The 14,991-nt window shown below is 52.2% G+C and overlaps 1 protein-coding gene across 2 annotated transcripts; it reads right to left on the reverse strand.

Annotated features, from left to right (window-relative positions):
- Positions 1-1,435: 1,435 nt before the first annotated feature.
- LDLRAD1 (low density lipoprotein receptor class A domain containing 1) lies at positions 1,436-12,664 on the reverse strand. Of its 2 annotated transcripts, XM_053576300.1 has the most exons (5): positions 12,614-12,664; positions 12,133-12,184; positions 5,687-5,824; positions 2,778-2,906; positions 1,436-1,643 (listed from the first exon to the last, which is right to left on the reverse strand). In XM_053576300.1, the coding sequence occupies exons 1-5, from the start codon at positions 12,632-12,634 to the stop codon at positions 1,495-1,497; spliced, it is 489 nt and encodes a 162-aa protein (XP_053432275.1). In that variant the 5' UTR covers positions 12,635-12,664; the 3' UTR covers positions 1,436-1,494. The 2 variants fall into 2 exon arrangements, with proteins under 2 accessions (XP_053432275.1, XP_053432276.1); XM_053576301.1 differs by lacking the exon at positions 5,687-5,824 and having other exon boundaries at positions 1,495-1,643.
- Positions 12,665-14,991: the final 2,327 nt, after the last annotated feature.

Below are 14,991 nucleotides of genomic sequence, written 5' to 3' on the forward strand. Positions count from 1 at the left end.
CTGATTTTATTAATTTTCAATGGGGATCCTCTCTTTGGCCAGACTCCAAGTCTCTCAGTATAGGATGGGACGCTTTCTGACCTTCAAGCTACATTTTTAAATACCCCACAGCGATTCTGCCCCAGCCAAGGCATAATCTGGGCTGGGTGTCATAGACCACATTTGAGTCCCAGATCCAGCACTGACTGCTGTAGGATCCCGAGCAAGTCACTACCCCCTGTCTGGGCCTCAGTTTTTTCTTTTTCCTTTTTTTTTTTTTTGAGACAGAGTCTTACTTTGTCACCCTTGGTAGAGTGCCGAGGCGTTACAGCTCACAGCAACCTCAAACTCCTGGGCTGAAGTGATTCTCCTGCCTCAGCCTCCTGGGTAGCTGGGACTACAGCCGCCCACCACAACAGCCAGCGTGGGCCTCAATTTTCTTGTCTAATGAGGATATCCAACACCTTGCCTGCTTAGGTGTTGTGGAGTTGGAAAGGTATTCAGAGAAGCAACCCACCCAGATTCCAGGATCTCTACTTCAAGGAGCTTGAGCTGTTTTGCTGGGCAGCTGGGCATAGGGTGAGGGGTGGGGAGTTGTGGGGTGAACAGAGGGTGGTGAGGGGCTTCTCAAGCTGTTCTCTCTCCAGCTCTTTTTTTTTTTTTTTTTTTGAGGCAGAATCTCACTTGGTAGAGTGTGTGTTGTCATCATAGCTCATTGCAATCTCAAACTCTTGGGCTCAAGTGATTCTCTTGCCTCAGCCTCCCAAATGTCTGGGACTACAGGTGCCCAAGACAACGCCCAGCTATTTTTAGAGACGGGTCTCACTCTTGCTCAGGCTGGTCTCAAACACCTGAGCTCAAGCGATCCACCCACCTCAGCCTCCCAGAGAGCTAGGATTGCAGGCGTGAGCCACCACACCTGGCACTTCTCAGCTCTCCTATTCTATAGCTCAGAGCCTGCCAGGGTAGCTTCCCACAGTATGACGCCAAATACGGTGTCTTGTGTGCGATCTCATGTGATTAATCGGTGGGGCCGGCTGGAATAGCTCAGCTGAGAAAAGTGCTAAGGTTGCATGCAAGCCCAGCCATATCTGCCTGAGGTCGCCAAGGGTCAGGAAGTGGCATATAGTTCACATGGGTGCCAATCATAAGAGCTAAACTCCTCAGTTTGGTATTTAAGCCCCAGACTTATTTTCTTTCCAAGGGGTGGCAAGATTAGAACCTGCGAGCCTGTTTTGCAGCAAAGCAGCAGATTTCCTCTGTGTTGCCTCAAAGACAGGCCTAAGACCCTGGGAACAGGGTGCCCCCATCTTTGTTAGAAGCTAAGATGGTAGTGAGCTACCAGTTGCTGGAGGCATTCAAGCAGAGGCCAAACAACTTGAAAACAGGAGAGGTGATTCCTATTCAGGAATGATGTGTAGATCCCACGAGATGATTCTGAAGGCTCCTTTGCTGTCTAGGATATGATGTTCGTGTGAAGGGCATCAGCCTTCCATGCTGGCCTGGGTGGCGCACTCAGGGTCCAGGACAGGAGTACTCATCAGACCAGTCAGAGCAGTGCTGCACACGGTCCCGGCAGAGATTCCTCGGGATACAGTCACAGTACTTGAAGACAGTGGAAGGGCAGCGCCACCACCCAGGGCCACAGGGCGGGCACTCAGTCACTGGAGAGATGAGAGCCAGCAGAAGAGCAGCTGGTGTATCCTGGAATGACCTGGCACCAGGGCACTCCTTAGCTCTGAAACCTGCCATAGCTCCCCAAAGCCCCACCCCATCTGATGTGGCTGACTGTATCCCTGGTTTTCCTGGTTCTTCTGCATCAGGGAGAATCAAGAATCCACAACTCAAGGGCTATGTGACCTTGTTACGTCTGTCTGAGCCTCATTTTCCTCATCTGCTTAATGTTGTTTTTAAGTAAAGGAAGAAAGGCCAAGTTCCAGGCACACATTCAAGGCTCAGACCTGAGTGGGTACAATTAATGGCTCCTGCTATGCTCTCCCTCCTCCCCCCAACCCCAGCCATAGCAACCCACTATGAGTCCCCAAGGGCGCCACCCAGCCTTCTCCTTTGCCCTATACCCTGGTCCTCCTGCGTTCCTCCTCACACACGGCCTCTGCCTGTAGAAATCCTGTGTATTCTCTAAGGCCTGCTGGAATGCCACCTCTTCTGAGAAGTCTGCCTTGATTCCTCCAGGGCCCCAGCACTTCCTTTTGATATCACCGTGATGTGATTCCTGGGGTAGGATACATGCCTGATTCCTGACTGTCCCCCACCAGAACCTGGCACAAGGCCCAGCCCCCATCAGGCTTCAGGTATTTGTTGATTAAATACTCGGGAAGAGATTTAAAGGAAACTGAGGCAGTGAAATGACCATAGACTTTGAGTCAAGAGACTGAGGCTTACACCTGGCTCCCTCCCTGTCATTCACTGTATTAAGTTTCTTCTCCTCTTTAGTTCTCCATTTACCTACACATAAGTTAGGGCCAGTGATTCCTGCCCTGCTTTCCTGCAGGTGTATCGGGAGGTACAGAGGAGATGAGGGAAACTCGAGTTCAAGTCCCAGTTTATATCCCTTGCATGGCCACCATCTAGGTCCCAGTTTTCTCATCTGTCCCCTTGAGGCAAGTTCCCCACCACAGATGAATGAACCTCCAGAAGGAGCCACTTGGAGTGGCAGCTGCCACTGGGCTGTTTTCAAATAGAGGATGCCAGGAAGATATGTAGAAGAAACTGTCAGCCTCTCCCTCTGGCCACTGCCTTGCCACCTGCTCCAGCCCAGCCTGCGCCCAGACGCTCACCTGGGCTCAGTTCATCTGAGCAGTCCCCACAGTTGTTGGTTCCATCACATTTTTGGTCCAAGTAGATCCAGGAGGCTGGGTCTCCGCAGTGGGCCACCAGGAAGCTGGGCAGGCTCCGGGGCACATCTCCTGCAGGACAGATGAGACAGGAAGAAGCCCACATCTGGCCATAGCTTGAGGTCATGCCCGTCCATCTCAGGAAGGGTGGGTGAATCACGGGCAGAGGAGTACTCTCTCCCTATGTAGCAAAAAGATGCCCGGAGAGCTGCTATTCCCTGGCTGCCGTATGTTCCCACCCTACACCACTTGCTTCCACTGTTCCCCTCCAGGAAGTCCTCCTTGACACTTACCTAAAACCATTCCACTTTCAAGTTCAGGTTCAAGTCCTTTCCAGGAAGCCTCCTCTAACTGGAGACTAATAAGAATAAATGTAGGGCGGCGCCTGTGGCTCAGTGAGTAGGGCGCTGGCCCCATATACCAAGGGTGGCGGGTTCAAACCCGGCCCTGGCCAAACTGCAACAACAACAACAACAAAATAGCCGGGCGTTGTGGCGAGCACCTGTAGTCCCAGCTACTCGGGAGGCTGAGGCAAGAGATCGCGTAAGCCCAAGAGCTGGAGGTTGCTGTGAGCCGTGTGACGCCACGGCACTCTACTGAGGGCAGTAAAGTGAGACTCTGTCTCTACAAAAAAAAAAAAATAATAATAAATGTAGGCCGGGTGTGATGGCTCACCTGTAACCCTAGCACTCTGGGAGGCTGAAGTGGGTCAACTGCCTGAGTTCAGGAGTTTGAGACCAGCTGAGCAAAAGCAAGACCCTATCTCTAAAAAAATAGCTGAGCATTGTGGTGGGCTATGTCTATAGTCCCAGCCACTTGGGAGGCTGAGGCAAGAGGATCACTTGAGCCCAAGAATTTGAGGTTGCTGCGAGTTATGACACCATGGCACTCTACGAATAGTGACAAAGTGAGACTCTGTCTCCAAAAAAGAAAGAAGGAAAGAAAAAAAGAATAAATGTAGACCAGGTAGAGTAGTTCACACCTGTAATCCTAGCACTCTGGGAGGCCGAGGCAGGTGTATTGCTTAAACTCAGGAATTTGACACTAGCCTGAGCAAAAGAGAGACACCCCCATCCCCCATCTCTGTGAAATAGAAAAAACTAGCCAGGTGTGGTGGAGGGTGCCTACAGTTACAGAGGATCACTTGAGCCCAAAAGATTGAGGTTGCTGTGAGTAAGCTATGATACCATGGCCCTCCATCCAGGATGACAGAGGCTCTGTCTCGAGAAAAAAAAAAAGAAGGTGAGGTGGCTCAAACCTGTAATCCTAGCACTCTGGGAGGCTGAGGTGGGTGGATCACCTGAGCTCACAACTTTGAGACCAGCCTGAGCCAGAGAAAGACCTCATCTCTAAAAAAAATTATCTGGGTGTTGTGGTGGGCACCTGTAGTCCCAGCAGTTACTTGGGAGGCTGAGGCAAGAGAATTGCTTGAGCCCAAGAGTTGGAGGTTGCTGTGAGCTGTGACGCCAGGGCACTCTACTGAGGGCGACATAGTGAGACACTTGTCTCAAATAAAAAAAAAAAAGAAGTAATGTGAAGACTTGCACTTGGGCCTCAGAGCTCAGGGCATGGAGGGTTCACACACCCTGTGAGAGGGAGTCAGAGCATCTTTTCTTGAAAACGGATCTGTGTGAGACAGCAATGTGACAGGGCCCCTCAAACTCAGCCCACATCATAGAGGTGTAAACCTCAGGTTTGTGCCTTGGACTTGCCAGACCAGCTGGAAGTGTCATGGACGCTCCTGGAGACTGTCCAGGAAGAGGGACCCTGGCAGTTAATATGTGTCCTGTGGGACACTGGTAGAGTGGGGAGGGCAGGAACTGGTCGCCAGGGGTGGTGGCTGTGGGAGTTCAAGGGGTTTCCTGGAGAAGGGGACACTCATAAGGGGGGGAAAGAGAGCATCTCCAAATCCAGGCAGTGCCACCATCATGGGAGAGGATTAAAATGTGGTCTGTTGGGGCCAGGGGCTGATCAACCAGTCAGGGGCACTCCTGGGAAGCAGGCCTCAGCTCAAGATAAGGAAGATCTTTCCATGGAAAAACCGTCCAATTCTGGACGTGGCTGCCTCATGTACTGAGCTCCCCACACCAGGAGTATGCAAGTAGAGGCTGGTGGCCTTTGCTGGGCTTGCGATAGAGAGGATTTGGGATGGGCTGGGGCATGGCCTAGATACTGCTGAGACTTCTGTTGTCAAGAGTCCACAGTGCAAGGTCCCCCCTCCCAAAAGCTCCCCGAACCCTCCACTCCAACTCTCCAGGCTCTCTCTCCTGTGGGGCCAGGCACTGCCTTGCACCTTTAATACCTGTTGCAGCCACATCACCTCTCGCTGCAGGTCTCTAAGGGCTAGAGCCAGGGCTTCCACTCATTCATTCACCTGTTATTTAGCAATAATACCCCTCTGTGCCCAGAGGAGTTCACAGACTGATGGGGGGTAGGGGGAGATATGCCAATTGAGAGTGACAACCAGTGTGACTGAGGTTGGGACACAGGGAAGCACAGGAGCTACAAGAGCCCAAAGGAGGAAGCTTAACCCTTTAACCTAATGCGGGAGCCGGGGGAGGCTTCCTGGAGGAGGTACCACTTGAACTCTGCCTTGGAGGATGAAAACAGGTTCTCTGGGAGAGGAGGAGATGTGCAGAGTGAAGTCATCACTCAGTGGGGACCCACAGCATGTACCTGACTGGCACAGGCAGGGGCCGGTGTTCCTAACTGGGCTCTAAATTCCTAACTGGGTGCAAAAGGTGCCTGATATGCTCGGGGCTGGTGGTGCTTTCGTACAGCTGCAGGGAGAGTTGGGAGTGGCTCCTGGGCAGGCCCGTCAAGGGTAGGGCCAAGGCCGAGCAGGTACTCACGGCACAAGCCCTCATCCTCGTCCTCGCCGTGGGCACAAGTGCGGATGCCGTCGCAGACCCTGCTGGCCGGGATGCAGTGGCTCTGGTCGTGGCACAAGAAGCCTGTCCTGTTCATCAGTGTTATACAAACCTGGGGTCCTGAAAGGGCAGCAGGAGGCCCGGAGAGTCAAGCGTGGTGCTCTCAAGGGTATCACTGCCATCAAACCTGCCTAAGTTCCCTTACATAAGCTGAACCGAGGGGCTGGGGTACTGGAGAACATGCTGGATTCGTGCCATAGATGGGGCTCAAGCCCCTGTTTTACCATTGCCAGCTGCTTGACCTTGGCAGATGACCTAAACTCTGAGCCTCAGGTTCTTTGCAAAATGAGGGTCATAGCACACACCCCATAGAACTATTGGGGGGATTAAGTAGAAGCTTTTCTGTGAACAAACATAAAACAGAATGTGCAGAATAAATAAAGTTTCTCTCTCTTATTGAAAACTTATTTAGAGTCTCATAGGGAGCTTCTGAGGACAATGTTCAACTCGATGAAGTGGAGTTTTTTTGTTTTTTTTTCGAGACAGAGTCTCACTCTGTTGCCCAGGCTAGTGTGCCATAGTGTCAGCCTAGCTCACAGCAACCCCAAACTCATGGGCTCAAGCAGTCTTCCTGCCTCAGCCTTCTGAGGAACTGAGATTACAGCTGCCATTGCAATACCCAGCTAATTTTTCTATTTTTAGTAGAGACAGATCTCACTCTTGCTGAGGCTGATGTTGAACTCCTGAACTCAAGCAATCCTCTTGCCTCAGCCTCCCAGAGGGCTAGGATTACAGGCATGAGTCACTGCGTACAGCCCCCAGTGAGGTGGTTTTGTGTTTTGTTTTGTTTTGAGGCAGAGTCTCACTTTGTTACCCTTAGCAGAGTGCTGTGGCGTCACAGCTGACAGCAACCTCAAACTCTTGGGCTCAAGTGATCCTCTTGCTTCAGCCTCCAAGGTAGCTGGGAATACAGGCACCCTGTATTTTTTAGAGACACCTGACTATTCTTTAGAGATGGTGTCTCATTCTTGCTCAGGCTGGTCTAGAACTTCTAAGCTCAAGCAATACACCTGTCTGGGCCCTGCAGAGTTCTAGGATTACAGGCGTGAGCCACCACGCCCGGCTTCAGTGAGGTGGTTTTAATGATGGAGCTCCTGGTACCAGCTCAGGCTGTCAGAGCTGTCCCAAGGATCATATGTTATAATCCCTTACATCTGGGCACAACTTCACGGTCTGCAGAGCACTTTCACATTTTTGTTCTGTTCCCCAAACACCCCCGTGAAGTGTCATCATCAGCCCTCCATGGGGGGAGAGGGGTAGGACACTCACCCTAGGGCTGCCCTAAAGAATTAGAGAGACACCAGCAGATGAGGTGGGAAGCCAGCCCAGCCCCCAACTGCGCATGTGAACGGGGCACGTGTGTGCCTAATGGGAGCAGGTGGCGCGTGTGTACCTAATGGGAGCAGGTGGCGCGTGTGTGCCTAATGGGAGCAGGTGGCGCGTGTGTACCTAATGGGAACAGGTGGCGCGTGTGTACCTAATGGGAGCAGGGACTCCTTTGTGTACATGTGGCTCACCTCTCAGCTCCCTGAGCTGCCTCAGCCAGTGTGAAGTGGGCTAGCTCTGAGGGACGACCTGATTGTCACAGACACACACATAGACACATGTGCCTTGATGCAGACATACTCAAACACAGATATCAGCTCCCAGGTGCACAGTCACACACAGATACACAGACAACAGACGTGTACACTCACACACCTGTACACGCATACGCAGACACCAGCAGATTCACTCACAGACACGCCCAAACACACAGGTGCACTCCCAGGCATTCACATCTGCCCAGCGCCGCGTGCCTGCCCAGGCAGGTGGAGTGCTGTGGATTTTACCCCCCACCTACACCTGCCCTGCCCGGCTACGGCCGACCCTCCGAAGGGTAAAGCTGTTGACACCTCATGCCCAGCTCAATCCCCTTCCTGTGGCTCCTGGATGGTGACCTCCCTCCCCAGGGCAGCCTCCAAGGCCCTGGTCACACGCCCACTGCCACTCCAATCCTTTGTGTCCCTACTTCTCCTGATGCCCCCCCATCACGGGGACTCCTCCTGGCACTGCCCCTACCAACCAACCCCGACTTTCCCTGCACACCTCGGTTCCCTTCCGCCTCCCCAACATGTCCACCCAGACTCCTGGCTTGGGGCAGAGCCCCATCCCAGACTCAGAGCCCCACGAGCCCTACTCTCGTGTGCTCGCTGGATTCACGTGCACACTGCTCTCCGAACTGCTCCGTGAGGGCAGGGGCTGAAGCTGAGGCTGCAGGGAGGCGCTGCACGCGACCCTGTCCTCTGGGGAAGAGGAGCCCAAGCATGGGTTGCGTGGCCCGAGGCGGCCAGGCTGCGGGGCAGGAAGTGCAAGGGCTGTTGCGGCTTAGATGAGGCTTCTCACCCAGGCTAGGGTGTCTGGGAAGGCTTCCTGGAGGAGGTGACTGGGTCCTCTTAAGAACTTGTCACAGATGTGCAAGTGGAGGCTCAGAGAGGGGTGTCTGTCAGTGTGTGTGCAGGAATCTGTGTTCGCATCTGTGTCTGCACCTTAAGGAATGGTCTAAAAGTCACTTAGTGCAGAAGCCAGTCAGGATTGGGGCTCCCTCATCTCTCTGTGCCCCCACTCCCTCTCCATCCACTCTTTTTTTCTTTTTCTTTCTTTTTTTTTTTTTTTTTGAGACAGTCTCGCTTTGTCACCCTGGGTAGAGTGCTGTGGCGACACAGCTCACAGCAACCTCAAACTCTTGGGCTCAAGTGATTCTCTTGCCTCAGCCTCCCAAGTAGCTGGAACTACAGGCACCTGCCACAATGCCTGGCTATTTTTAGAGACTGGGTCTCGCTCTTGCTCAGGGTGGTCTCGAACTCCTGAGCTCAAGCAATCTATCCCCCTCAGCCTCCCAGAGTGCAGAGATTACAGGCAGGAGCCACCTCACCCGGCCCCCCCCTCTCTGGACCACCCTTACCTGGCATGCGCAGTGGGGGTCCAAGGATGATGATCAGGGCAACGAAGGCAGCTAGAGTTGCCAGCAGGAGCAGCATGGAGGCCAAGAGGCAGGCCCGACGGCGTGAGCAGCAGAAGGGACTGCAGCCTTCTGGGAAACAAGCCGGTGGCCTACATTGATGGGGCAGCCAGTGATGGGCCCACAGAGGCCCCTCCTGCACTGTCCCCTGTGAGCAGCCCATCCCCCACCAGGGCAGGCTTGCTGGGGGAGGGGGCTCCTAAGCCCTCCACAGTGTGCCTGGGTTCTGCCTATAGATCCCCCCAAGCGCCCATCCCTAGCCCAGGCCCCACAGCTGGGAAGTGGCAAGGGCAAATGAGGAGGACCCGTCTGTGCGCCACAGCCCTCTCCCTCCCACTCTTCCCCAAGGGGGCAGGCTCCTGCGGACACGGATGAGATGGACAATTGCATATCCAGCCTCTACCGTGGGGCCAAAACTGTCGGACTTTTCATAGCTATTATTTTTATTTTCCAAAATAACCCTTTATTTTATTAATGAGGAAACTGAGGCTCAGAGAAGAAAAGGTCCAGGTCACTCTTTGCAGAACTGGATTGATGTAAAAACCTGTGTCCTGGCTTGGAGCCTGTAGCACAGTGGTTATGGCGCCAGCCATATACACCGAGGCTGGCGGGTACGAACCCAGCCTGGGCCCGCCAAACAGCAATGACAACTACAACCAAAAAATAGCCGGGGGTTGTGGCGGGTGCCTATAGTCCCAGCTACTTGGGAGGCTGAGGCAAGAGAATTGCTTAAGCCCAAAAGTTTGAGGCTGCTGTGAGCTGTGACGCCACAGCACTCTACTGAGGGTGACAAAGTGAGACTCTGTCTCAAACAAACAAACAAAAAACAAAACCTGCGTCCTTTCCACAGTTTCATTCTGGAGTCTTCCAGGACACTAGTTGGAATCTGTTACAGCACTTCCTTTTTTTTTGAGACAGTCTCGCTTTGTCACCCTTGGTAGAGTGCTGTGGTGTTACAGCTCATGGCAACCTCAAACTCTTGGGTTCAAGCGATCCTTTGGCCTCAGCCTCCCAAGTAGCTGGGACTACAGGCATGTACCACAACACAAGGCTATCTTTACAGATGGGGTCTCACTCTGGCTCAGGCTGGTCTTGAACTTGGGCTCAAGCAATCCACCTGCCTCAGCTTCCCAGAGTGCTAGGATTACAGGCATGAGCCACCGGGCCTAGCCTTCACTTCCACATTGAGTAAGTCACTTCTTTTCTCTGTGCCTCAGTTTTCTGGTGTGGAAAGCCGGGATCATAATCATCACCTTAGAGTTCATTAAGAAGATTAGAGCTAGGCTGGGCACAGTGGCTCCACGCCTGTAATCTCAGCACTCTGGGAGGCCGAGGCAGGTGGACTGCCTGAGCTCAGGAGTTGGAGACCAGCCTAAGCAAGAGCGAGACCTCGTCTCTAAAAAATACCCAGGCGTTGTGGCGGGCGCCTGTAGTCCCAGCTACTTGGGAGGCTGAGGCAAGAGAATCGCTTGAGCCCAAGAGTTGGAGGTTGCTCTGAGCTGTCATGCCACAGGCACTCTAACAAGGGCAATACAGTGAAACTCTGTCTCTAAAAAACCAAAAAAGATTAGAGCTGGTTGAGTGGTTGTATTAGAATAGCACTGGGCATGTAGTTAGAGTGTGGGTCCTCATTAGTGCTTACCGAGCACCTATTACGTGCCAAGCTCTACTGCAGAACAGCAGTCATAGGCGACGTCCCTGCTCTCACAGAACTGTATTCACTCCTTTAATTCTCGCTTCCTTACAAAATAATGAAAGAATGCCTTTTAGAGGACCTACTAGGTGCCCTGCTCTGTAGAGGGCACAGTGGCTGTGGCTCTGGTCCTTGAGCTCTGCAAGCTCGAAGTTGCCCTTAGGAGACAAGGCCTGAACTTGTATGAAGGACACATGAGCTGCTGTCCAATTCAGGCCACAGTTACCTCAAACAAAGGGGCAGCGCGGGTCGGATTCATCCCCTGAGTCAGGCACACACTTTGTGAATATGGTGACCCAGAGATCCAGGAAGCAAGGAAAGACCCCACTTGGGCGCAGACGTGTCATTTCCATTCAACCCACTCACATTTCCAATTCAGGGTCCTCAGAAGCGTGGGTGGGATTTCCAGAGGCAGGTGAGGGGAGGGTGCAAAAAGAGGCATTCCCTGCAGAGGGCATGTGGGGACAGTGTGTGGCCTGGTGTGGGGGGAGCACAGGATGTGCCTGATGGGAAACAGTTTTAGGAGACACTGCACAAATCGACATCCCATCAACCCTACTAGCCCCGGCCAGTGTGGCTCTCTCATCATCGCAAACACAGGGCAAACTCAGGTAACCAGGGAGACCGCATGCAAGGAGAGGTGTCCTAGTCAGCCAAAGAGCCCTCCTCAAATATTTGTACAGACTGTGAACAAGGTGGGGCCACAGGAGAGACTCGAGGGAGAACTGGGAGAACCGGCAGAGGCAGACTGGGGCTCACACCCAGGTGAAGAAACTGCACTTTAGAAAGCCAGTGGGTGCCAACCCATCTCCCTGCACAGATGGAGGAGAGGAGGCCGGGCTTCCCACAGCCACACCCATCACCATGGGTGGAGCTTAGAAACCAACAGCAGCGAGGAGCAACGGAAGCTCTGGGGCTTTGCAGCCAGAGGGACCTCCATTCGAATTTGAACCCTGCCCCTGTCCCCTCCTGGCTATGTGACCTTGGCTTGGTTACCCAACCTCTCTCAGCCCCAGCTGCCTCATCTCTTACCGCCCCATAACAGGGCCCGTCTCAGAGTTGTCCCAAGGACTGAAGGAGATCACGCCCGGCCAGGCACACAGTCGGGGCTGGATCCTTTACAGCTGTTATTATTCTCTCTCTCTCTCCCTCTGGACACAGTGGGCCTGTCTCCTCACTGATCAAATGTGGGCCAAGGCAGGGCACACTGGAGATGCTCAGGAAGTGTGAGTTCCATCCTCTGTCTCAGAAAGGTAAAGAGAACTGTCCTGGTCACACAGTGAGTCAGCGGCACACAGAAGGGCTAAATAGGGATGTCACTTTATCCCTTAGAGATAAAGAAACTTGCCCAGGTCGCCGGCTGCACCAGGGCCTTGACTCTGGAGCTCTTTTCTCTGTGTCCCAGCTGGGCACCGTCTGCATGTGGGACCACGAGGGCGGCACACAGGAGGTGCAGGGTGAACACTTGTGCCCAGAGAGAATGAACGACCCTACCGAGCAGGTGCTGTCAGCACTGCTGGCCGGGAAGCTGGAAGCAGACATCACCATGGGGAGAGGTCTGAGGGGCAGCAGGGCCTGGAACCCACTTGGTAGCTAACTGCCTGGATACCAAGGAGCCCCAGCTGGGGGCGGTAGAGCCCTCTGGCGCTGGCCCCAGGCCCTCCCGTTCTTTACCTGCCCCTCCGGAGAGGACTTTGGTTCCAGCAGCCCTGTTGCCATTATCTCCCTGTGGAAGAGAACAGAGCGAGGGGGGCTTGGGTGGGTAAGGGCCCACCTTGGGGCGTTAGACGAGGGAGTTTTTTAGGAGTCACAGAGTGCCTTTTAGGAGGAACCCCAGGGGCCCCACAGCCCAACATGCTGACTGCCCCTGACTCATCACACCTGCTTCACGTGTCCCCGCTGTGCCTCTGCCTGGAATGCCTTTCCTCTCCAGTCACACCCTGACTCCGGCAGCTCCTCCCGAAGTTTTCCCTGAAGCCTTCTGGCCTCCATCCTCCTGGCTGTCTGCCTCCTTCTCAACACTTGCCACCTGAGCAGTGCAGCTGGGTCCCCTGACAGTGAGCCCCAGGGCAGGGCAGGAGCTGCCTTGTTACTGCCCACCCTTCCCCAAGGCTTTGCTTTATCCGGGGCAGGAGACCAGCCAGCCCACTCTTACCTGGGGAAAGACCTTGTTCATGTCTCCACGGCCTATGGCTGGGGACAGAAAACTCAGTGCAGGTTCCCTGCTGTGTCACCAGGGCAGCCAGGAGGAGGGCTGGCAAGAGGCCTGGCCCAGCCCACCCTCCCTTGCAGGAGGTGGTTAATCCCCTCCCAGCTGCCTCCAAGCAGAGCCAAGCCCTGCCGGGGCCAGGCCTCTCCCACCTCTGCAGTCTGACAGCATCACTCTGAGGTTGGACTCCTCCTCTCCATTCTACAGATGAAGAGCCTGAGGTTCAGAGAGGGAGAAACTACCCAGGGGCCACACAGAAGGTGAGAGGGGTGAGACTGAAACCCAGGAACTTTTTATTGTTTGGGATTCATTGAGGGTACAAAGAATTAGGTTACACTGATTGCATTTGTTAGGTACAATACCTCTTATAATTGTGTCCCGCCCCCAAGAGGTGTGCCCTACACCATGACCCCCATTCCCTCTCCTCCTCCCCACTCCCCATTTGCTAATCCCCCAGCCCCCCACCCTTGTATTAGCTCATCTGCTGCCTTCATGTTACAATCGAGTACATTGGATTCTTGCTTCTCCATTCTTGTGATGCTTTACTAAGAAGAATGTGTTGCACCTCAATCCAGGTTAATACAAAGGATATAAAGTCTTCATCTTCTTAATGGCTGAATAGTATTCCATGGTATACACATATCACAGCTTGTTAATCCATTCCTGGGTTGGTGGGCATTTAGGTTGTTTCCACATTTTGATGATAGTAAATTGAGCTGTAATGAACAGTCTAGTGCAAATGTCCTTATGATAAAGGATTTTTTTTTCTTCTGGGTAGATGCCAAGTAATGGGATTGCAGGATCAAATGAGAGGTCTAATTTGAGTTCTTTGAGTATTCTCCATATTTTCTTCCAAAGAAAGGATATCACAAAGTGTCTCACACTAGTGAGAAGGATAGTGTGTGATATTTTGATTTGCATTGTTAAAATGTCTATACTTTCCAAAGCAATCTACAGATTGAATGCAATCCCCATTTAAATACCAACGTCATACTTTCAAGATTCGGAAAAAATAATTCTTCATTTTGTATGGAACCAGAAAAAGCCCCATATAACCAAGCCAATTTTTAGTAATCATCACCCTACCAGACTAGGCGATACTACAAGGCCGTAGTGATCAAAACAGCATGGTATTGACACAAAAATAGAACATAGACATTTGGAACCAAATAGAAAACCATGAGATGAAACTAACATTCTATAGCCACCTGATCTTTAATAAACCAAACAAAAACATACATACACTGGGGAAAAGAATTCCTATTCAATAAATGGTGCTGGGAGAACTGATAACCACTTGTAAAAAACTGAAACTGGACCTGCACCTTTTACCATTTACAAAAATTGATTGAAAATGGACAAAGGATTTAAATCTAAGGCATGAAACAATAAAAATCCTCAAAGAACTTGTGACAAAGTCTCAGCCAAGGGAGCTAGGACAGGAACTGTGGGATCCCATTTCCAAAGTCCGAGATCCTGGACAATTACCCTAGACTGTGCCTTTGGTCGACCTCAACAGGTAGACTGTAAGAGAGCCACACTTGAATATTCCAACCCATCTAAAATGCACTTTGTGCCAAGTTCCCCTCTCCTGCACACCTAGCGTGATCCTGTAAGTGCTTGTATGCTCAGCAACCCCAAACTCATTTTAATATCAGCCTTTGCCACGCACAATTAGGAAAGGGAAATCTGTTGCAAAAAAAAAAATCCTCGAAGAAAGTATGGGGAAAATACTTGAAGAAACTTTTTGTGAAGAAGACTTCCATAGCAATTGCAACAAAAGCCAGGAACTTTCCAAGATGTGCTTTTTACCCTACATTAATGATGAGAAAGGGCTGAGCAGTGGTGGCTCACACGTATAAATCCCAGCACTCTGGGTGGCCAGTGCAGGCAGATTGCTTGAGCTCAGGAGTTTGAGACCAGCCTGAGCAAGAGCAAGTCCTTTGTCTCTACTAAATAGAAAAAACTAGCTTGGCCTTGTGGCAGGCACCTGTCGTCCCACCTATTGGGGAGGCTGAGGCAAGAGGATCACTTGAGTCCAAGAGTTTGAGGTTACTGTGAGCTACGATGCTACAGTACTCTACCCAGGGAGACAGAGTGAGATTGGTACTGGCTCAGTGAAGAGGGTCTGGCTGTCTATCACTGTCAGCCAATACGCAGAGACTGGGATAGGGCCACCAAACTTTGTCAGAGGCCGGCAATTCTGGAGACAGTGAGAGTAGCCTCTTCAAGACTGTTCTGATCTTCCATTTCAAAAATTACAGTTTTATGCATGTAAGTTCAAAGTAAAAACCATGTTAATCTTTATCTTAAACAATAATCAG

This window comes from Nycticebus coucang, chromosome 22 (genome assembly GCF_027406575.1).
Source record: "Nycticebus coucang isolate mNycCou1 chromosome 22, mNycCou1.pri, whole genome shotgun sequence".
NCBI lineage: Eukaryota > Metazoa > Chordata > Mammalia > Primates > Lorisidae > Nycticebus > Nycticebus coucang.

Bases quoted from the DNA above. Each gene is read 5' to 3' on its own strand.
- LDLRAD1 (XM_053576300.1), bottom strand. From the start codon at position 12,634: ATGAACAAGGTCTTTCCCCAG. The intron at 12,185-12,613 runs GTAAGAGTGGGC...TCTCTTCCACAG, and splicing joins TGAACAAGGTCTTTCCCCAG to GGAGATAATGGCAACAGGGC. The intron at 5,825-12,132 runs GTAAAGAACGGG...CTGCCCTTTCAG, and splicing joins AGTCCTCTCCGGAGGGGCAG to GACCCCAGGTTTGTATAACA.